Source organism: Macaca mulatta, chromosome 1 (assembly GCF_049350105.2).
Source record: "Macaca mulatta isolate MMU2019108-1 chromosome 1, T2T-MMU8v2.0, whole genome shotgun sequence".
Classification (NCBI taxonomy): domain Eukaryota; kingdom Metazoa; phylum Chordata; class Mammalia; order Primates; family Cercopithecidae; genus Macaca; species Macaca mulatta.
This window is the reverse complement of record NC_133406.1, coordinates 147,023,115-147,046,578: the sequence shown is the minus strand read 5'-3', so window position 1 is coordinate 147,046,578 and position 23,464 is coordinate 147,023,115. Positions and strand designations below refer to the sequence as shown.

General features: G+C 39.6%; 1 protein-coding gene across 3 annotated transcripts in view; it reads left to right on the top strand.

Annotated features, from left to right (window-relative positions):
• CCDC18 (coiled-coil domain containing 18) overlaps window positions 1-23,464 on the top strand; it is a 114,523-nt gene that overhangs the window by 76,818 nt on the left and 14,241 nt on the right. For all 3 annotated transcript variants that reach the window (XM_077952940.1, XM_077952936.1, XM_028847494.2), the window contains 4 exons: window positions 10,064-10,207; window positions 12,287-12,490; window positions 14,595-14,732; window positions 20,580-20,780. In XM_077952940.1, the coding sequence (XP_077809066.1) occupies window positions 10,064-10,207; window positions 12,287-12,490; window positions 14,595-14,732; window positions 20,580-20,780 (687 nt within the window). The remainder of the gene's footprint in view (window positions 1-10,063; window positions 10,208-12,286; window positions 12,491-14,594; window positions 14,733-20,579; window positions 20,781-23,464) is intronic.

Genomic DNA, 23,464 nt, shown 5'->3' with positions numbered 1-23,464 from the left:
TCTGCGTGTGAGATGGGTCTCCTGAATACAGCAGACTGATGGGTCTTGACTCTTTATCCAGTTTGCCAGTCTGTGTCTTTTAATTGGACCATCTAGTCCATTTATATTTACGGTTAATATTGTTATGTGTGAACTTGATCCTGCCATTATGATATTAACTGGTTATTTTGCTCGTTAGTTGATGCAGTTTCTTCCTAGCCTCGATGGTCTTTACATTTTGGCATGTTTTTGCAATGGCTGGTACCGGTTGTTCCTTTCCATGTTTAGTGCTTCCTTCAGGGTCTCTTGTAAGGCAGGCCTAGTGGTGACAAAATCTCTAAGCATTTGCTTATCTGTAAAGGATTTTATTTCTCCTTCACTTATGAAACTTAGTTTGGCTGGATATGAAATTCTGGGTTTAAAATTCTTTTCTTTAAGAATGTTGAATATTGGCCCCCACTCTCTTCTGGCTTGGAGAGTTTCTGCCGAGAGATCTGCTGTTAGTCTGATGGGCTTCCCTTTGTGGGTAACCCGACCTTTCTCTCTGGCTGCCCTTAAGATTTTTTCCTTCATTTCAACTTTGGTGAATCTGGCAATTATGTGTCTTGGAGTTGCTCTTCTCGAGGAGTATCTTTGTGGCGTTCTCTGTATTTCCTGGATTTGAATGTTGGCCTGTCCTACTAGGTTGGGGAAGCTCTCCTGGATGATATCCTGAAGAGTGTTTTCCAACTTGGTTCCATTTTCCCCCTCACTTTCAGGCACCCCAATCAGACGTAGATTTGGTCTTTTTACATAATCCCATACTTCTTGCAGGCTTTGTTCATTTCTTTTTCTTCTTTTTTCTTTTGGTTTCTCTTCTCGCTTCATTTCATTCATTTGATCCTCAATCGCAGATACTCTTTCTTCCAGTTGATCGAGTCGGTTACTGAAGCTTGTGCATTTGTCACGTATTTCTCATGTCATGGTTTTCATCTCTTTCATTTCGTTTATGACCTTCTCTGCATTAATTACTCTAGCCATCAATTCTTCCACTTTTTTTTCAAGATTTTTAGTTTTTTTGCGCTGGGTACGTAATTCCTCCTTTAGCTCTGAGAAATTTGATGGACTGAAGCCTTCTTCTCTCATCTCATCAAAGTCATTCTCCGTCCAGCTTTGATCCGTTGCTGGCGATGAGCTGCGCTCCTTTGCCGGGGGAGATGCGCTCTTATATTTTGAATTTCCAGCTTTTCTGCCCTGCTTTTTCCCCATCTTTGTGGTTTTATCTGCCTCTGGTCTTTGATGATGGTGATGTACTGATGGGGTTTTGGTGTAGGTGTCCTTCCTGTTTGATAGTTTTCCTTCTAACAGTCAGGACCCTCAGCTGTAGGTCTGTTGGAGATTGCTTGAGGTCCACTCCAGACCCTGTTTGCCTGGGTATCAGCAGCAGAGGCTGCAGAAGATACAATATTTCTGAACAGCGAGTGTACCTGTCTGATTCTTGCTTTGGAAGCTTCCTCTCAGGGGTGTACTCCACCGTGTGAGGTGTGGGGTGTCAGACTGCCCCTAGTGGGGGATGTCTCCCAGTTAGGCTACTCAGGGGTCAGGGACCCACTTGAGCAGGGAGTCTGTCCCTTCTCAGATCTCAACCTCCGTGTTGGGAGATCCACTGCTCTCTTCAAAGCTGTCAGACAGAGTCGTTTGCGTCTGCAGAGGTTTCAGCTGTGTTTGTTATTGCCCTGTCCCCAGAGGTGGAGTCTACAGAGACAGGCAGGTTTCCTTGAGCTGCTGTGAGCTCCACCCAGTTCGAGCTTCCCAGCAGCTTTGTTTACCTACTTAAGCCTCAGCAATGGCGGGCGCCACTCCCTCAGCCTCGCTGCTGCCTTGCCGGTAGATCACAGACTGCTGTGCTAGCAATGAGGGAGGCTCCGTGGGTGTGGGACCCTCCCGGCCAGGTGTGGGATATGATCTCCTGGTGTGCCTGTTTGCTTAAAGCGCAGTATTGGGGTGGGAGTTACCCGATTTTCCAGGTGTTGTGTGTCTCAGTTCCCCTGGCTAGGAAAAGGGATTCCCTTCCCCCTTGTGCTTCCCAGGTGAGGCAATGCCTCGCCCTGCTTCAGCTCTCGCTGGTCGGGCTGCAGCAGCTGACCAGCACCGATCGTCCGGCACTCCCCAGTGAGATGAACCCAGTACCTCAGTTGAAAATGCAGAAATCACCGGTCTTCTGTGTCGCTCGCGCTGGGAGTTGGAGACTGGAGCTGTTCCTATTCGGCCATCTTGTTCCGCCCCCCACATTTTCTTAATCCAGTCTGTCACCGATGGACATTTGGGTTGATTCCAAGTCTTTGCTATTGTGAATAGTGCCGCAGTGAACATACGTGTGCATGTGTCTTTATAGCAGCATGATTTATAATCCTTTGGGTATATACCCAGTAATGGGATGGCTGGGTCATATGGTACTTCTAGTTCTAGATCCTTGAGGAATCGCCATACTGTTTTCCATAATGGTTGAACTAGTTTACAGTCCCACCAACAGTGTAAAAGTGTTCCTATTTCTCCACATCCTCTCCAGCACCTGTTATTTCCTGACTTTTTAATGATTGCCATTCTAACTGGTGTGAGATGGTATCTCATTGTGGTTTTGATTTGCATTTCTCTGATGGCCAGTGATGAGCATTTTTTCATGTGTCTGTTGGCTGTATGCATGTCTTTTTTTGAGAAATGTCTGTTCATATCCCTTGCCAACTTTTTGATGGGTTGTTTTTTTCTTGTAAATTTGTTTGAGTTCTTTGTAGGTTCTGGATATTAGCCCTTTGTCAGATGGGTAGATTGCAAACATTTTCTCCTATTCTGTAGGTTGCCTGTTCACTCTGATGGTAGTTTCTTTTGCTGTGCAGAAGCTCTTTAGTTTAATTAGATCCCATTTGTCAATTTTGGCTTTTGCTGCCGTTGCTTTTGGTGTTTTAGATATGAAGGCCTTGCCCATGCCTATGTCCTGAATGGTAGTACCTAGGTTTTCTTCTAGGGTTTTTATGGTTTTAGGTCTAACATTTAAGTCTCTAATCCATCTTGAATTAATTTTCGTATAAGGAGTAAGGAAAGGAACCAGTTTCAGCTTTCTACTTATGGCTAGCCAATTTTCCCAGCACCATATAATAAATAGGGAATCCTTTCCCCATTTCTTGTTTCTCTCAGGTTTGTCAAAGATCAGATGGCTGTAGATGTGTGGTATTATTTCTGAGGACTCTGTTCTGTTCCATTGGTTTATATGTCTGTTTTGGTACCAGTACCATGCTGTTTTGGTTACTGTAGCCTTGTAGTATAGTTTGAAGTCAGGTAGTGTGATGCCTCCAGCTTTGTTCTTTTGACTTAGGATTGTCTTCGCAATGCGGGGTCTTTTTTGGTTCCATATGAACTTTAAAGCAGTTTTTTCCAATTCTGTGAAGAAAGTCACTGGTAGCTTGATGGGGATGGCATTGAATCTATAAATTACCTTGGGCAGTATGGCCATTTTCATGATATTGATTCTTCCTATCCATGAGCATGGTATGTTCTTCCATTTATTTGTGTCCTCTTTTATTTCACTGAGCAGTGGTTTGTAGTTCTCCTTGAAGAGGTCCTTTACATCCCTTGTGAGTTGATTGAAGCAATTGTGAATGGAAGTTTATTCATGATTTGGCTCTCTGTTTGTCTGTTACTGGTATATAAGAATGCTTGTGATTTTTGCACATTGATTTTGTATCCTGAGACTTTGCTGAAGTTGCTTATCAGCTTAAGGATATTTTGGGCTGAGACCATGGGGTTTTCTAAATATACAATCATGTCATCTGCAAACAGGGACAATTTGACTTCTTCTTTTCCTAACTGAATACCCTTGATTTCTTTCTCTTGCCTGATTGCCCTAGCCAGAACTTCCAACACTATGTTGAATAGGAGTGGTGAGAGAGGGCATCCCTGTCTTGTGCTAGTTTTCAAAGGGAATGCTTTCAGTTTTTGCCCATTCAGTATGATATTGGCTGTAGGCTTGTCATAAATAGCTTTTATTATTTTGAGATACATTTCATCGTTACCTAGTTTGACAGTTTTTAGCATGAAGGGCTGTTGAATTTTGTTGAAGGCCTTTTCTGCATCTATTGAGATAATCATGTGGTTTTTGTCTTTGGTTCCGTTTATGTGATGGATTACGTTTATCAATTTGTGTATGTTGAACCAGCCTTGCATCCCAGGGATAAAGCCAACTTGATTGTGGTGGATAAGCTTTTTGATGTGCTGCTGGATTCAGTTTGCCAGTATTTTATTGAGGATTTTTGCATCGATGTTCATCAGGGATATTGGTCTAAAATTCTCTTTTTTTGTTGTGTCTCTGCCAGGCTTTGGTATCAGGATGATGCCGGCCTTATAAAATGAGTTAGGGAGGATTCCCTCTTTTTCTATTGATTGGAATAGTTTCAGAAGGAATGGTACCAACTCCTCCTTGTACCTCTGGTAGAATTCAGCTGTGTATCCATCTGGTCCTGGATGTTTTTTGGTTGGTAGGCTATTAATTATTGCCTCAATTTCAAAGCCTGCTTTTGGTCTATTCAGGGATTCAACTTCTTCCTGGTTTAGTCTAGGGAGAGTGTAAGTTTCCAGGAAATTATCCATTTCTTCTAGATTTTCTAGTATGTCTGCGTAGAGGTGTTTATAGTATTCTCTGATGGTAGTTTGTATTTCTGTGGGGTCAGTGGTGATATCCCCTTTATCATTTTTTATTGCATCTGTTTGATTCTTCTCTTTTCTTCTCTATTAGTCTTGCTAGCGGTCTATCAATTTTGTTGATCTTTTCAAAAAACCAACTCCTGGATTCATTGTTTTTTTGGAGGGTTTTTTGTGTCTCTATCTCCTTTAGTTCTGCTCTAATCTTAGTTATTTCTTGCCTTCTGCTAGCTTTTGAATGTGTTTGCTCTTGCTTCTCTAGTTCTTTTAATTGTGATGTTACAGTGTCAATTTTAGATCTTTCCAGCTTTTCTTGTGGGCATTTAGTGCCATAAATTTCCCTCTACACACTGCTTTAAATGTTTCCCAGAGATTCTGGTATGTTGTATGATTCTTCTCATTGGTTTCAAAGAACACCTTTATTTCTGCCTTCATTTTGTTATGTACCCAGTAGTCATTCAGGAGCAGGTTGTTCAGTTTCCATGTAATTGAGCAGTTTTGGTTGAGTTTCTTAGTCCTGAGTTCTAGTTTGATTGCACTGTGGTCTGAGAGACAGTTTGTTATAATTTCTGTTCTTGTACATTTGCTGAGGAGTGCTTTACTTCCAGTTATGTGGTCAATTTTGGAATAAGTGTGATGTGGTGCTGAGAAGAATGTATATTCTGTTGATTTGGGGTGGAGAGTTCTGTAGATGTCTATTAGGTCCGCTTGGTGCAGAGATGAGTTCAATTCCTGGATATCCTTGTTAACTTTCTGTCCGTTGATCTGTCTGATGTTGACAGTGGGGTGTTGAAGTCTCCCATTATTATTGTATGGGAGTCTAAGTCTCTTTGTAAGTCTCTAAGGACTTGCTTGATGAATCTGGGTGCTCCTGTATTGGGTGCATATATATTTAGGATAGTTAGCTCTTCCTGTTGAATTGATCCCTTTACCATTATGTAATGGCCTTCTTTGTCTCTTTTGATCTTTGATGTGTTAAAGTCTGTTTTATTAGAGACTACGATTGCAACCCCTCCTTTTTTTTGTTCTCTGTTTGCTTGGTAGATCTTCCTCCATCCCTTTATTTGAGCCTATGTGTGTCTCTGCATGTGAGATGGGTCTCCTGAATACAGCAAACTGATGGGTCTTGACTCTTTATCCAGTTTGCCAGTCTGTGTCTTTTAATTGGACCATCTAGTCCATTTACATTTATGGTTAATATTGTTATGTGTGAACTTGATCCTGTCATTATGATATTAGCTGGTTATTTTGCTCGTTAGTTGATGCAGCTTCTTCCTAGCATCAATGTTCTTTACATTTTGGCATGTTTTTGCAATGACTGATACCGGTTGTTCCTTTCCATGTTTAGTGCTTCCTTCAGGGTCTCTTGTAAGGCAGGCCTGGTGGTGAAAAATCTCTAAGCATTTGCTTGTCTGTAAAGGATTTTATTTCTCCTTCACTTATGAAACTTAGTTTGGCTGGATATTAAATTCTGGGTTGAAAATTCTTTTATTTAAGAATGTTGAATATTGGCCCCTACTCTCTTCTGGCTTGTAGAGTTTCTGCCAAGAGATCTGCTGTTAATCTGATGGGCTTCCCTTTGTGGGTAACCCGACCTTTCTCTCTGGCTGCCCTTAACATTTTTTCCTTCATTTCAACTTTGGTGAATCTGACAATTATGTGTCTTGGGGTTGCTCTTTTCGAGGAGTATCTTTGTGGCGTTCTTTGTATTTCCTGAATTTGAATGTTGGCCTCCCTTACTAGGTTGGGGAAGTTCTCCTGGATGATATCCTGAAGAGTGTTTTCCAACTTGGTTCCATTTTCCCCCTCACTTTCAGGCACCCCAATCAGACGTAGATTTGGTCTTTTAACATAATCCCATACTTCTTGAAAGCTTTGTTCATTTCTTTTTCCTCTTTTTTCTTTAGACTTCTCTTCTCGCTTCTTCACTCATTTGATCCTCAATCGCTGATACTCTTTCTTCCAGTTGATTGAGTCGGTTACTGAAGCTTGTGCATTTGTCACGTATTTTTCGTGTCATGGTTTTTATCTCTGTCAGTTCGTTTATGGCCTTCTCTGCATTGATTATTCTAGTTATCCATTCTTCCATTCTTTTTTGAAGATTTTTAGTTCCTTTGCACTAGGTACGTAATTCCTCCTTTATCTCTGAGAAGTTTGATGGACTGAAGCCTTCTTCTCTCATCTCGTCAAAGTCATTCTCCATCCAGCTTTGATCCATTGCTGGCGATGAGCTGCGTTCCTTTGGAGGGGGAGATGCACTTTTATTTTTTGAATTTCCAGCTTTTCTGCCCTGCTTTTTCCCCATCTTTATGGTTTAATCTGCCTTTGGTGTTTGATAATGGTGACATACTGATGGGCTTTTGGTGTGGGTGTCCTTCCTGTTTGTTAGTTTTCCTTCTAACAGTCAGGACCCTCAGCTGTAGGTCTGTTGGAGATTGCTTGAGGTCCACTCCAGACCCTGTTTGCCTGGGTATCAGCAGCAGAGGCTGCAGAAGATAGAATATTGCTGAACAGTGAGTGTACCTGTCTGATTCTTGCTTTGGAAGCTTCGTCTCAGGGGTGTACCCCACCGTGTGAGGTGTGGGGTGTCGGTCTGCCCCTAGTGGGGGATGTCTCCCAGTTAGGCTACTCAGGGGTCAGGGACCCACTTGAGCAGGCAGTCTGTCCCTTCTCAGATCTCAACCTCCGTGTTGGGAGATCCACTGCTCTCTTTAAAGCTGTCAGACAGGGTTGTTTACGTCTGCAGAGGTTTTTGCTGCTTTTTTGTTTGTTTGTTTAGCTGTGCCCTGTCCCCAGAGGTGGAGTCCACAGGGACAGGCAAGCCTCCTTGAGCTGCTGTGGGCTCCACCCAGTTCGAGCTTCCCAGCAGCTTTGTTTACCTACTTAAACCTCAGCTATGGTGGGCGCCCCTCCCCCAGCCTCGCTGCTGCCTTTGCCATTAGATCACAGACTGCTGTGCTAGCAATGAGGGAGGCTCCACGGGCGTGGGACCCTCCCGGCCAGGTTTGGGATATAATCTCCTGGTGTGCCTTTTGCTAAGACCCTTGGTAAAGTGCAGTATTGGGGTGGGAGTTACCCGATTTTCCCGGTATTGTGTGTCTCAGTTCCCCTGGCTAGGAAACGGGATTTCCTTCCCCCTTGTGCTTCCCAGGTGAGGCAATGCCTCGCCCTGCTTCAGCTCTCGCTGGTCGGGCTGCAGCAGCTGACCAGCACCAATTGTCTAGCACTCCCTAGTGAGATGAACCTTGTACCTCAGTTGAAAAGCAGAAATCACCCATCTTCTGTGTCGCTGGCCCTGGGAGCTGGAGACTGGAGCTGTTCCTATTTGGCCATCTTGCTCTGCCCCTATATACTTTCAAATAGTCCATCTTCAAGCTCACCGATTCTGTTTGACCCATTCTGCTGTTGATGCTCTTTATTTCGTTTTTCACTTCATTTATTGTATTTTTCAGCTCCAAAATTTGTTTGATATTTTAAAAATTATTTTATTCTCTGTTAAATTTTTCTGATAAATTTCTCAATTGATTCTCTGCATCTTCTTAGAGTTTGTTGAACTTCCTTAAAATAGCTATTTTCAGTTCTTTGAGAGATCACTGTCTGGTGCCTGATTTTGTTCATTTGGTAAGGTTGTAGTTCTTTGAATGTTCTTGACATCTGCATATTTAGGGACTAGGTATTTATTTTAGTTTTTGCAGTCTGGCTTAGTTTGTGCTTATCCTTTTTGGGAGGCCCTTCCAGGAATTTAAGCAAACTGGCTTTTGTGTTCCCTGAGGCTGTGATCACTGCAGCTGTTGAACACTGGAGAATGATCTACATCCAGGCTTGCTGCAGGTCTTATGAGGGCTCCAAGGTTGACGTGGCTTTCCAGCCCACATGGACCTGGGAAAGGTTCAAGTTGCATACTAAGGCTGTGGGAATGCTTGCCAGGGACCCAGGTCCAGAAGGCTGACCTGGTGGCCCAGAAGGGCATGTTTCCCAGCAAATCTTTTGACAGGTGGGATGAGTCTCTAGTTGCAATGAGAGGGGCTGGAGTGGAGACTGGCCCTCTTGGGATATGTTGTGGAATGGAGGCTGGAGAGCCCAGTCTCAGCTTAGAGGGGCACACGTAGCCCAGCAAGCTCCTTCAAAGGATATTTCCCCAATGACAGTGTGAGGAGCTGGAGTTGAGACTGGGCCCCCTCAGCATCTGCTGTGGGATGAAGGCTGGAGAACCTATATTGTTTGCCCAAACAGGGCCAGCAGGTCTCAGCTTAGATGGAATAGTTCCCTGTCTGCAGTAGGAGGTGCTGGAGCTGAAATTTAACCCCTTTAGCATCTGCTGTGGGACAGAGGCAGGAGAGCCTGTCTCATTATTTCAGAGGGGCAGGTGTCTCCCAGCAAGTACCTGCACAGATGGGATAGTTCCCTGATTGCAGCAGGAGAGTTAGAGCTGAGACTGGGTCCCCTTGGGATCTGCTGTGGGACAGAGGTTGGCAAGCCTTTCAAGGAGGCTTAGACTCCTAGGCTGCAGGATAAGGACAGGTCTCCCTTTGGGTCTGTGTGTGAGCAGCTCTGAGCTGGGACTGCAACTGAGGGGAGTTGGAGCAGAGTCACCAGGCAACTTTCTGGTTCACTGCTGAGACTGATGTCAGCAGGGAGAGAGCCTTTCCACTAAGGCACTAGTATGCATGATTCCTTATGGACCCCTTTGCAGATAGTTGTGCTTGTAGGCTCAAGGCCAAATGGAGCTGTAGCCAAGTCCCTTGGGGATGGGGGCTATTTCCAGGCTTGAACCCAGAAGCAAGCTTGACATAACAGCCAACTGGGTTTCTGTCTGTGCTCTCAAAATAACCCTCCCAGGTCTTCGTCTCTACCAGGATTTCACAAACCCCTACCTGAATCCTGAGGCTCCTGCAAAGAGACTTGACTGTGGATAGGTGCAGGATTCTTTTTGTGTTTTATTTTAAATTAACAGTGTTTATTTACCTCTAGATATTGTTGAGAGACTGGGGTGAAGACACAATTTTCATTTTGTAATTTACAGACTTCTATAAGCTAAAACAAAAACAAAAAAGTCTTCTCTAATATAATGGTAGAATACAACCTCTATTTATTTTTAGTTTTTAAAATTTCAATCACTTCTGGGGTACAAGTAGTTTTTGGTTACATAGATACATTTTATAGTGGTGAAGTCTGAGAGGGTGCAGGATTCCTGTTGTTGTGGGGGAATGTGAGTTACCCTTTATTCTGCCTTTCTGGTAACGTCCAAGAACAAGAATTCTTGTGCTTATTTCCAAGATATGATTGCCTTAGGAATACCTGTTTATATTTTGCTTTTAGATATAAGTGTTTAAATCTTGACACTTGGAACACAGCATTGATTAAATTATATTTCATTAGTTTTATTGATATTGCTTATCTGTTTAAAATTCAGATAGAAAGTTTGAATGACAAGTTACAAAATGCTAAAGAACAGCTTCGAGAAAAAGAGTTTATAATGCTACAAAATGAACAGGAGATAAGTCAACTGAAAAAAGAAATCGAAAGAACACAACAAAGGATGAAAGAAATGGAGAGTGTAAGCAAATTATTTCCACCTAAGGAACAAGTGATAGTCTCTGTTGAGTGAAAAGAATCTTTATGTTTTAAACTGGTTGGTTTTAATATACAAAAACTGTGCCATAACTGTTTTTAGGCTAGTTATTTGTGCCAGAAACCTGTTAGTTTCTTTGACCTTTTAAAATATTTTTCTGATGGTCTAGGTATAGGCAAAGACAATGTCTCATTTATCTCTGTATACAGGCCTTTGCATGGTATCTTTCTTTTTTTTTTTTTTTTTTTTTTTTTTTTTTTTTTTTTGTTTCATGCTCAGTTTATTAAATATTTCTACTAAATAATTTGAAAAGCCAAATTTTCTTAAACTTTTATAAACATTGTTTATGAAACTTAGTTCATGAAGTTAAACAATTTAAACTGCAATCACAGTTTAATAGGACTGGTTATTTTGACTAGCTACTTTTTTTTTTTTTTTTTTTTTTTATTTTTTTAATTTATTTATTATTATTATACTTTAAGTTGTAGGGTACATGTGCATAACGTGCAGGTTTGTTACATATGTATACTTGTGCCATGTTGCTGTGCTGCACCCATCAACTCGTCATTTACATCAGGTATAACTCCCAATGCAATCCCTCCCCCCTCCCCCCTCCCCAAGTATCTTTCATATAGTAAATCTACAATATATGCTTATTTGCTTGACAAATATTTATTGAGAAACTGCTGTGTAACAGAATTGAGGAGTCAGCTTTTTTTTTTTTGAGACGGAGTCTCTCTCTATCACCTAGGCTGGAGTGCAGTGGCACAATCTCGGCTCATTGCAACCTCCGCTTTCCGGGTTCAAGTGATTCTCCTGCCTCAGCTTCCCAAGTAGCTGGGATTACAGGTGCCTGCCACCACGCCTGGCTAATTTTTGTATTTTTAGTAGAAACAGGGTTTCACCATACTGGCCAGGCTGGTTTCAAACTCCTGACCTTGTGATCCGCCCACCTCGGCCTCCCAAAGTGCCGGGATTACAGGCGTGAGCCACTGTGCCCAGCCGAAGAGTCAGCTATTAATAAGATACGGTGTTTTGTGTATTGGGAACTCCATCGAAAGAATGGATAAATAAATAATTGCACATTATTAAGACCAAGTGTACTGACTTGCCAGATGAAGTCTGATGACTTCATATCATCACTATGCATGTGCGTTGACTGGTGAATTCATTCCTCCACTTGCCTTTTTAAAAAGTGAATTTAGGGTCAGGCACGGTGACTCACACCTGTAGTGCCAGCACTTTGGGAGGCCAAGTTGGCAGGATCATTTGAGCCCAGAAATTCAAGACTAGCCTGGGCATTGTAGCAGTGGGACCCCTGTCTCTACAAAAACCTTTAAAAACTAGCTAGGTGTGGTGATGCATGCCTGTGGTCCCAGCTGCTTGGGAGGCTGAGGTGGGAGGATTGCTTGAGCCTGGGAGGTCAAGGCTGCAGTGATTTGTGATCACACCGCTGCCCTCCATTCTGGGCAACGGAGCAGGAGCCTTTACCAAACAAAGAAGAAGAAAAGGAACAAGAGGAGGAAGAGGAAGAAGAAGGAGGAGGTGGGGAGGGGGAGAAATACTTTATTTGAAATTTAATTGAGTAATATAAAACCATTTCAGTGGGAGTAGCAGCCCCAGTGACAAGTTTTACTTTCACAGAGAATAAGACCTTAACCCAGCTGTGTGGATTAAATGGTGGATTTTAATTATCTATACCAATATATTCTCTTTGACATAGATAATCAAATGTTAACTTCTCTTTTCTCTTTATGTTTTCTGTTATAAGTGTTACTTTCAAAATGATAAAAGATTATATGGCTGGTATATGTTACAGTCATGTAATATATATCAATAAGAGTCCCAATTATGGTATTTTTGTCATTTTCTTATAGATTTTTTTTTCTTGAATATCAGTTTCACAGTGGGTGATACTCATTGTATGTTACATTTTAACATACTCATTGTATGTTAAAGGATTTAGTTGGAAGGGGGAAATTTACTTATTAAGCAAAATCAGAATAAGAAATAGGTTATCTGTATATTTCATTCTGAAACCTACAAATACCTTATGTTTTTCAGGTTATGAAAGAGCAGGAACAGTACATTGCCACTCAGTACAAGGAGGCCATAGATTTGGGGCAAGAATTGAGGCTAACCCGGGAGCAGGTGCAGAACTCTCATACAGAATTGGCGGAGGCTCGTCGTCAACAAGTCCAAGCACAGAGAGAAACAGAAAGGCTCTCTAGCGAACTGGAGGATATAAAGCAACTCTCTAAAGAGAAAGTAATCCCTATTTTAAATAATCTTATGTTTCTGAAATCTTACCAATTTTAGCATTCACTTTTTTGAACTGCAGAATATAGTTCTTGCAAAAATGAACTGTATCACACCACAGTGTGAATGTACTTAATCCCACCGAATTATACACTTAAAAATGGTTAAAATGGTCAATTTTGTGTATATTTTACCACAATTTTAGAAAATGATGAACTGTGTTATATATAGATAACTTTGTAATATAACCGGGAAGTCCTTCAGAACTGCGTTTTGGCCAAACTAGTTCTCAATAAATTGAGTTATAAAGCACTTCTAGACTTTTAAGTGAGTTCAGGCTCTTACTTGAAGAAAAAATAAAACTAATCTTTTCTGAGTAAACATTTTTACATTTTTCGTGACTCTTAAAAATGAAAACTATTGTCTGGGCAAGGTGGCTCAGGCCTGTAATCCCAGTACTTTGGGAGGCCGAGGCGGGCGGATCACAAGGTCAGAAGTTCAAGACCAGCCTGGCCAATATGGTGAAGCACCGTCTCTACCAAAAATACAAAAAAAATTAGCCAGGCTTGGTGGTGGGCACCTATAGTCTCAGCTACTTCGAAGGCTGAGGCAGGGGGATCGCTTGAACCCAGGAGGCAGAAGTTGCAGTGAGCTGAGGTCGTGCCACTGCACCCCAGCCTGGGCAACAGAGAGAGACTCCATCTCAAAAAAAAAAAAAAAAAAAAAAAAAAGAAAACTATACAAATTTGTAACTATGTAAATTTGTAACTTTTAGGAAACCTGTATTTCAAAACCCTTGGTTGGTAAAGTAACTTGGAGGTAAAGTGCTTTTAAAAAGCAAGAGTACTAATATAAATTTTATTTTCCCAGTATTTGGTAGGAAGTTAACTACTTGGCTTAAAAATATTTAGATTGGTATACTTGGGTTAATTATTTAGACTTTAAGAAAAACGTGTTTATTGATGTTGCAAAAAAAATTTCTGCTTTCCATTGTGGTTACGAACATAGGAATTGAATTAAAATATTTTTACCTTTAATTTTGGTTAAACCTACCTATGTTGTTATTCACATTTCTGGATGGTTAGACCAGTAAAGCATACATAGAGAATGTTTATTAGAGAGATATTATACATTTGGGGTTCTTGGAAAGGAGAGCTATCTACTTTTATCTCATTTCTGCCTTTATCAATAGTGTCAAAGTATAGTACAATTGGTTTTTATTTGATAAGCTAAGCTCACTTTAAAAAGTGAATTAAAGTGAGGAATTTTTTAATTGACAGTGTTTTAAATATTATATTTTAACCCAAAACTAAATATATATTGATATGTTTCTCCTTTGATGTAGGGCCAAACCTTGGTTCTTTTTGTATGAGTTATTTGATTAGAATTCTACCTAGTCTTTCTCACATAACTAGAATCCTACCTGGTCTTTCATCGCACTATATTCCATCATCTATAGTTTCCAATGTTGCTTTCTTTGAAGTGGAGGAAGAATTAATTAAAAGACATTTGTAAATGAATCAGACTAAAACATGTTATATTTTTATGGGACCTCCTACAATATTTTATAACAATTTTGAGTGCTTCTAATTGGATAGCAAAATGTTCATGACTTACTCATTGAGCTGGTTCAAAACATATAACTTAGATTTTGAATAAAAACTTTGCTTATTTATGTTCATAATCTATAATAATATTACAAAATTAAAATTACAAGCACAGTTAGCTAAATTAGCATAAATAAGTTTGGAAAAAAACACAACTGACTCTTGATAAACAGACAATATATATAGTGAGCAAAAATATACAAGCATACCTAGCAGTAGACTGTTATCTGCCAGAGTCCAGTGTCCAGTGGTTATTATTAATAGTTCATTTTATAGAAAGCATTGGTTAGTGAACATCTAATTTATGATGACAGCAAACAATTACATTAATACTCTCCCATTAATAGTCTCTGAAATGTCTAGATTTTAAAGCATACTATTTAGTAAGTTAACTTTGTGTCTGTGTTTATATAATATAAAACATTACTTCCAATAATGCACTGGATTAGTTTAGCTATAATAACCAAATAAGTTTTATAGCTTTTACTCAATATGTCATTTTTAAGGATGCTCATGGAAACCATTTAGCTGAAGAATTGGGGGCTTCTAAAGTACGTGAAGCTCATTTAGAAGCAAGAATGCAAGCAGAAATCAAGAAATTGTCAGCAGAAGTAGAATCTCTCAAAGAAGCTTATCATATGGAGGTAAAGAAAAATTTAATTTGTTTTGGTAGTGCCCACTACAGTAGGTTGACCTATCTGGACAAAAGTATGAGTCCAGTTCTTAAGTGTTCATTATTGAATAATACATTGTGGTCTTCATTTCTGGTAGCCTACACATATAGCTTTCACTTTAATACACTGTGGGGTTAAGAGCTTGAATTCTTGAGCCAGGCAACCTGGTTCTAAACCCTGGCTCACCACGGAGCCACCTGTATGACCTTGGGTAAGTTACTTAACCTCTGTCTAAAATGGATATAATAACAGTATCTACCTCATAGAACTGTGGTGAATATTAAATAAATTAATATATAAATTATAAAATAGCATTTGTAAAAGATTAGCTGGAGATATTTAATAACTGATATAAAGAGTTTCATGTGATGTGAATCTATAATGCTTTGCAATTTTCAACATTTTTTCTTATAGTAACTTAGCTAGAGAGGTAATACTAGAGCCTTTTTATCTGTCAACATGTCTTGAGCCTTCATAGAAATGGGCAGTATTATTAACTAGTATAGCATTTTTCATCTTTTTAAAAACTACATTTGAAGATATTACCCAAAATCTTTGTATATGATTTAAATAAATTATGTTTAGTGCTAATAAAGCATTTTTCTAATATGGCAAGGGTTGCAAATACATTTATGTTAAACTCCAGGGGAGTTTGGTGACATTTTTGTGGGTGATTGGTAGGGCTTGTGGGGACCATGTCTTGCTTAAACACATTTGGAATTATATGTCTTTGAAAGCATTGTGCCTGCCAAACAAAACAAGCTGAATCTAATCCTAAGGCTAAGAATTTGCAACCTTTGATCTTTAGAGACAAATGTGAATGAATGCTGTTGGACTCAGCATAAGTATATAATTGTTATTAACAGCTCAACTTAGTAACCATCAGTAATAATTAGGCGCTCTCAAGTGTTTGCCCTTAACTACTCATTACACTTTCATTATATGGCCTCTGTTCTGTTTGTAAGTATAATTATCCAATTTTTTCTTTTAGTTTTATAAGCCACCTGAAATTATAAATATATAGAACATAAAATAAACTGTAAAATTAGTTCAGTATTGCTATCTTTTTTAAAAAGATTTGGGGTCTGTGTTGCTCAGACTGGCCTCAAATTCCAGAGCTCAGATAACCCTCCCTCCTCAGCCTCTAAGTAGCTGGGAGTGAAAGCACATGCCGACTGGGCGCATTGGCTCACACCTGTAATCCCAGCACTTTGGGAGGCCAAGACAGGTAGATCACTTGAGGTCAGGAGTTTGAGACCAGCCTGAGCAACATGGCGATACCCTATCTCTACTAAAAATACAAAAATTAGCTGGGCGTGGTGGCGCATGCCTGTAATCCCAGCTACTCAGGAGGTTAAGGCAGGAGAATTGCTTGAACCCAGGAGGCAGAGGTTGCAAGGAGCCGAGATCGTGCCATTGCAATCAAGCCTGAGTGACAAGAGTGAAACTCCGTTTCAAAAAAAAAAAATAAGCACACGCCACTGCATTTTAATATTTGATATTGCTATTTAATATTTGATACTAATATTTTGTATATAATATTGAAGTATATATTTTTACCTGTTTGGAAGTTGACAAAAATTTACTTTTAAAATATATATGTTGTTTGAATATAAAAATAAGAGGATATGGTATTAAAGTAATAGAGAGCTGGAAAAGAGGATCAATAATTTTTAACAGTTCTTATTATACTTTAAAAGTATTTTTTTTCTTTTTTTTTTTATACTTTAAGTTCTGGGGTACATGTGCAGAACATGCAGTTTTGTTACATAGGTATACATGTGCCATGGTGGTTTGCTGCACCCATCAACCTGTCACCTACATTAGGTATTTCTCCTAATGTCATCCCTCCCCTAGCCCCCCACCCCATGACAGGCCCTGGTGTGTGATGTTCCCCTCCCTATGTCCATGTGTTCTCATTGTTTAACTCCCACTTATGAGTGAGAACATGCGGTGTTTGGTTTTCTGTTCTTGTGATAGTTTGCTGAGAATGATGGTTTCCAGCTCCATCCATGTCCCTGCAAAGGACATGAACTCATCTTTTTTTATGTCTGCATAGTATTCCATGGTGTATATGTGCCACATTTTCTTTATCCAGTCTATTATTGATGGACATTTGGGTTGGTTCCAAGTCTTTGTTATTGTGAATAGTGCTGCAATAAACATACGTGTGCCTGTGTCTTTATAGTAGAATGATTTATAATCCTTTGGGTATATACCCAGTAATGGGATTGCTGGGTCAAATGGTATTTCTAGTTCTAGATCAACAGTATTTTTTAATATATAGGTTTCCAAATTGTCAGAAAATCCCTTAATAATAAATGCAAAACTCCTGACTTTTTGGAGGAGAATGAGATTGTTTTAACTTCTGTGAAAATTTTAAATATATTTAAAAATAGATAGTATAAATAGTATACATCCTCATATTTATTTTTGAATGTTAATAATTATCAATGCATAGCCAATTTATTTCATCCATAAATACATTGACCATTTTCTTTATCTAAAAGAGAATACTTTTGAGAATGAAAAGGAATGCTATAGTAATTACAGGAGGGAACCAGGCATAAAACCCAGATAGTCCTAAGCATTCTTGGAAGTGTGCAACACAATGCTTTCAAAGAGATATGATTCTAAATCATATTAATCTTAATCTTGCTTAAATGTATTTAAGCAAGACATGGTCCCCACAAGCCCCACCAATCTAAGCAAGACATGGTCCCCACAAACTCCACCAATCACCCACAAAAATGTTACCAAACTCCCTTGAACGGAGTTTAACATAAATGTTAAACCCATTCCCAAGCCATCCCCCATATTCACATATTATTTGAAGCAAATTTTAGACATAATTATTTCATCCGTAAATAATTATGTAGACATAATTATTTCATCTGTTCAAAAATAAATATGAGGATGTATACTATTTATACTATTCTATATTCAATAAGTATTTTGTATTAGTCCATTTTCACACTGCTATAAAGAAATACCGAGATTGGGTAATTTATAAAGAAAAAGGTTTAATTAACTCCCAGTTTCACATGGCTGGGGACACCTCAGGAAACTTAAAATCACGGCAGAAGGTTAAGGGAAAGCAAAGCATGTCTTACCTGACAGCAGGAGAGAGAGAGTGTGTGGAAATGCCACACTTTCAAACCATCACATCTCAGGAGAATGAACTTACTATCATGAGAACAGTTTGGGGGAACCGCCCCCATGATCCAGTAAGCTCCCACCAGGTACCTTCCTCCATACATGGGGATTACAATTCAAGATGAGATTTCGGTGGGGACACAGAGCCAAGCTGTATCATTCCAACTCTAGCCCCTGCCAGATCTCATGTCCTTCTCACATTTCAAAACACAATCATACCTTCCCAACAGAACCCCAAAGTCTTAACTCATTCCAGCATTAACCCAAAAGTCCAAGTCCAAAGTCTCATCTGAGACAAGCCAAGTTGCTTCTGTCTGTGAGCTTATAAAATAAAAAACAAGTTAGTTACTTCCAAGATACAATGGGGATACAGGCATTGGGTAAATGTTCCCCTTCCAAATGGGAAAAATTGGCCAAAACAAAGAGGCTGCAGGGCCCATGCAAATCTGAAACCCAGTGGGGCAGTCATTAAATGTTAAAGCTCCAAAATAATCTCCTTTGACTCCATTCTTCACATCCAAGGTATGCTGATGCAAGGGGTGGACTCCCAAAGTTTTGGGCAGCTCCACCCCTGTGGCTCTGCAGGGTACAGTCCCTGTGGCTGTTTTCACGGGCTGGCGTTGAGTGCCTGGGGCTTTTCCAGGTGCACGATGCAAGCTGTTGGTGAATCTACCATTCTGGGGTCTGGAGAATGGTGGCTGTCTTCTTACAACTCCACTACCCAGTGCCCCAGTGGGGACCTGTATGGGGGCTCCAACCCCACATTTCTTCTCTGGACTGCCTTAGTAGAGGTTCTCCATGAGGGCTTCACCTCTGCAGCAGACTTCTGCTTGGACTTCCAGGCATTTCCACACATCCTCTGAAATCTAAGCAGAGGCTCCCAAAGCTCAATTCTTGTCTTCTGTGCACCTGCAGGCTTAACACCACATGGAAGCTGCCAAGGTGTGGGGCTTGCACCCTCTGAAGCAACGGTCTGAGCTGTACCTTGACCCCTTTTAGCCATGGGTGGAGCTGAATCAACTGTGATGCAGGTCACCCCATCTTGAGGCTGCACAGAGCAATGGGGCTCTGGGCCTGGCCCACAAAACCATTTTTTCCTCCTAAATATCCAGGCCTGTGATGGGAGGGGCTTCCTTGAAGATCTCTGAAATGGCCTGGAGACATTTTCCCCATTGTCTTGGCAATTAATATTTAGCTCCTCATTACTTAAGAAAATTTCTATAGCCAGCTTGAATTTCTCCCCATAGAATGGGTTTTTCTTTTCTACCACATGGCCAAGCTGCAAATTTTTTTAAACTTTTATGCTCTGCTTCCCTTTTAAACATAAGTTCTGATTTCAGATCATCTCTTTGTGAATGCATATGACTGTACACTTTCACAAAAGCCAGATCACCTCTTGAATCCTTAAAAATTTCTTCTCTCAGAGACCCTAAATCATCTCTCTCAACTTCAAAGTTCCACAGATCTCTAGGGTGGGGGCAAAATGCCACTGGTCTCTTTGCTAAAACATAGCAAGATACTCTAGTTTCCAGTAAGTTTCTCATCTCCATGTGACACCACTTTAGCTTACATTTCATTGTCCATATCACTATCAGCATTTTGGTCAAAACCATTCGACAAGTCTCTGGGAAGTTCCACACGTTCTCACATCTCCCTGTCTTCTGATTCCTCCAAACTGTTCTAACCTCTGCCCATTACCCAGTTCCAAAGTGACTTCCACATTTTCAGGTTATCTTTATAGTAGTACCCCACTATTCTGATACCAGTTTTCTGTTATTAGTCCATTTTCACCCTGCTATAAAAACTGAATCAATTAAACCTCTTTTCCTTATAAATTACACAGTCTCAGGCCTGGCATGAGTGCCTGAGGCTTTTCCAGGTGCAGGTGCAAGGGCTATCACTGGATCTACCATTCTGGAGTTTGGAGAATGCTGACAGTTTCAGGGTAATTTATAAAGAAAAGAGGTTTAATTGACTCACAGTTCCACATGGCTGGGGAGGCCTCAGGAAACTTAGTTTTTACAATTATGGCAGAAGGGGAAGCAAGTCATGTCTTACATGGTGATGGTAGAGAGAGAGCAAGAGGGGACGTGTCACACTTTTAAACGATCAGATCTCATGAGAACTCAGTATCATGAGAACAGCATGGGTGAAACCATCCCCATGACCCAATTACCTCCCACCAGGTTGCTCCTTCGACATACGAGACTTACAATTCAAGATGAAGCCTGGGTGGGGATACGGAGCCAAACCAAAACATAGCTCTAAAAGATAAGGGCTATTTTTTGGAACAGAACCACAATACCATTATCACATCTAAAAATTGACAGTGACTCCTTAATATCATCAAGTATCCAATCATTGTTCAGATTTCCCCAGTTGTCTCAAAAATGTCTTTATAATTTATTTGTTCAAATCAGTACCCAAATAGAGTCCATTGCATTTGGTTAATTAAGTTCTTGAGTAAATTGAAGATTATAGATTCCTTTTCTCCCTTTTTCCTCTAGTATCTGTTGAGAAATCAGATATTTGTAACTATAAACAATTTGCTATTTTTAAAGAAAAAGTAAATAAAAGTAGAAAGTATTAGACTGTTGTTGAATCCAGTTTCATTCTATTTTTTTGTTAATTTTTTTTCTTTTCCATTCTGGGGCTATATAGATGATTTCACATCAAGAGAACCATGCAAAGTGGAAGATTTCTGCTGACTCTCAAAAGACTTCTGTTCAGCAACTAAATGAACAATTAGAGAAGGCAAAACTGGAATTAGAAGAAGCTCAGGATACTGTAAGCAATTTGCATCAACAAGTCCAAGATAGGAATGAAGTAATTGAAGCTGCAAATGAAGCATTACTTACTAAAGTAAGTAAACATATAACAGTAATAAAGCATATCTATGAAAACGTAAATGTCTTGACTTATTTACCTGTCCTTGTAGTTTATAGAGGACTATATGACCAAATATTGGCCTGTTTGAATAAAAAGCATTTTATTTAGAAGATTGTGAATTTAGGAAATTATTAAGATGTACATTTTATTACCATAGAAGATATAATTTATAAATGTTCAAATATAAATTCATCTAATCATAATGTTTAGAGGGTTTTATACTTGATGTACCTAAAACAAAAAAGCAGAAGCACTTTTCAAAATCAGCAAAGATCTTTAAAAATCATAAAGTAGGCCAGGCGTGGTGGCCTACTCTTATATTCCCAGTACTTCAGGAGGCCAAGGTGGGCAGATCACTTGAGGTCAGCAGTTCAAGACCAGCCTGGCCAACATGGTGAAACCACCCTGTCTCTACTAAAAAATACAAAAATTAGCAGGACGTGGTGGCCGGCACCTGTAATCACAGCTACATGGGAAACTGAGGCAGAAGAATCGCTTGAGCCCGGGAGGCAGAGGTTGCAGTAAGCCGAGATCACACAACTGCCCTCCAGCCTGGGTGACAGAGTGAGACTCCTTCTCAAAAAAAGAAAAAAATAAAGTAGACAATCCAAGATTATATTCAGAGGTTTTTATCTAGATTTGAATATAGACATAATTTAAAAAGGAATCCCAGTTCTTTAGTCAAGGCAGGAGGATGACTTGAGTACAGGAGTTCAAGTCCAGCCTGGATAACATAGCAAGACCCTGTCTCTGCAAAAAAAAAAAATTTTTTTACATAGCTTTTGCTTTGTATTCTTCTTCATTAATCATGGCAGTTTCTCCCAGAATTTGAAATTAATATCAGTATTGATGCATAGAGATTAAAACATTGGTTCAAACTTGCCAATATGTAGGGTAAAGTTCTTAGTGAAGGCCTTAAAAAAGAATATACTGATAATTATGAAGCAATAAATGATTTTATAGCAAAATGAAAGTTATTGAAAAGGAAAAAACCTCAGCCAAATAATACCTTAGAAATATTTCTAGTTACTAAGCTGAATACTTAAATTCCATTTATAACAGAGTTGATATTAACAGTACTAGAGGAAAGCTGAATAGACATAATCTAATACATAAAAATATATTGAGGTTGAACACTCTATGAATGATTTTATTAATATTTCATGTTCTGTAATGTACATTTATACAGAATTATGAGCTTCATTATAGAAAATTGACCCTAAAAATTAGATTCTGTGCTGTATTGCTTGTCACAGTATTATCCCTGCTGCTCATTACTAAATATTACTGATGAGATAAATACAATTAGATTGCATGTGTTAGTAATTCAGATGATTTTAAGTTTAACTGTTTAGGCAGTTACCAAAATAGTGGCTATGTAGCAACATTTCTTTTTTTTTTCAGGCAGAGTCTTGCTCCATTGCCCAGGCTGGAGTGCAGTGGCACAATCACAGCTTACTGCAGCCTTGACCTACTGGCCTCAAAGCAATTTTCCCACCTCAGCTCCCGAGTAGCTTAGACGACAGGAATATGCCACCATGCCCAGCTAATGTTTAACTTTTTTTTGTAGAGACAGAGACTCCTTATGTTGCCCAGGCTTTTCTCAAACTTCTGGGCTCAAGCAATCATCCCAAATTGGCCTCCCAAAGTGCTGGCATTGCAGGCATGAGCTACCACAACTGACTGACAATTCTTAAATGAATCATAGATATAGAGATCTTAGAATATGTACTGTGATTAGTCAGTATACCAGTCAGAAAATAGAATTCCTATGTTGGCTTACAGTAGCTCTCAAAGTCAACCTCAGCCTACTGTAAAGTCTAAACTGAAGAGAAATTGAGGATAAAACTAAGAAATAAAGAAGACAGTCTAATAGAAGGGGAGAAGCAGGCATAACTGTAACTAAAAATAATAGAAAGCAATTCCATTGACAACATCAGTAAATGACAGGGAACAAAATCAGAAGTGAGGGAGAAGAAAAGAAAGATCAGTGTTTAAGGCAACTAGTCTTTCTAGTTCACTTTCTCTGGTACCTTAACTAGCAACCTTATATTTGAGGGTAATTAGAACAAGGGCAAAAACCATTTTTTGAGAGCCATGAAGGCATCATTATATTATGGTTCACTACAATTACATTCACAACAGTGACCTTCTTTGAATCTTAAGAAAAAGTTGAATTAATTTAATGTATTCAGTGTACTATATTTAATTGTAAAAGTTACGTGTTAAAACTGTAGGTTAAATAAAATCCTACTTATATGAGATACCACATATCTTAATTATGGCTAGATAATGCAGAGGAGGAAAAAGAAAAAAGACTGCAGCTGTGTACAGTCCTATTCTGTGCCAACTCTACAACTGTTTTGTTAATTGTGATTTTAACAATGTGAATGTAAGATTTACAACAAAAAATTGGCACTCTAGCCACTTAAAAATCATATAAATTGGGGATGGGTTCCAAGATGGCCAAATAGGAACAGCTCCAGTCTGCAGCTCCCAGTGTGACTGACGCTGAAGACGGGTGATTTCTGCATTTCCAACTGAGGTACCTGGTTCGTCTTACTGGGACTGGTTGGACAGTGGGTGCAGCCCACGGTGGGTGAGCCGAAGCAGGGCGGGACATCGCCTCACCCAGAAAGCACAAAGGGTTGGAGGAT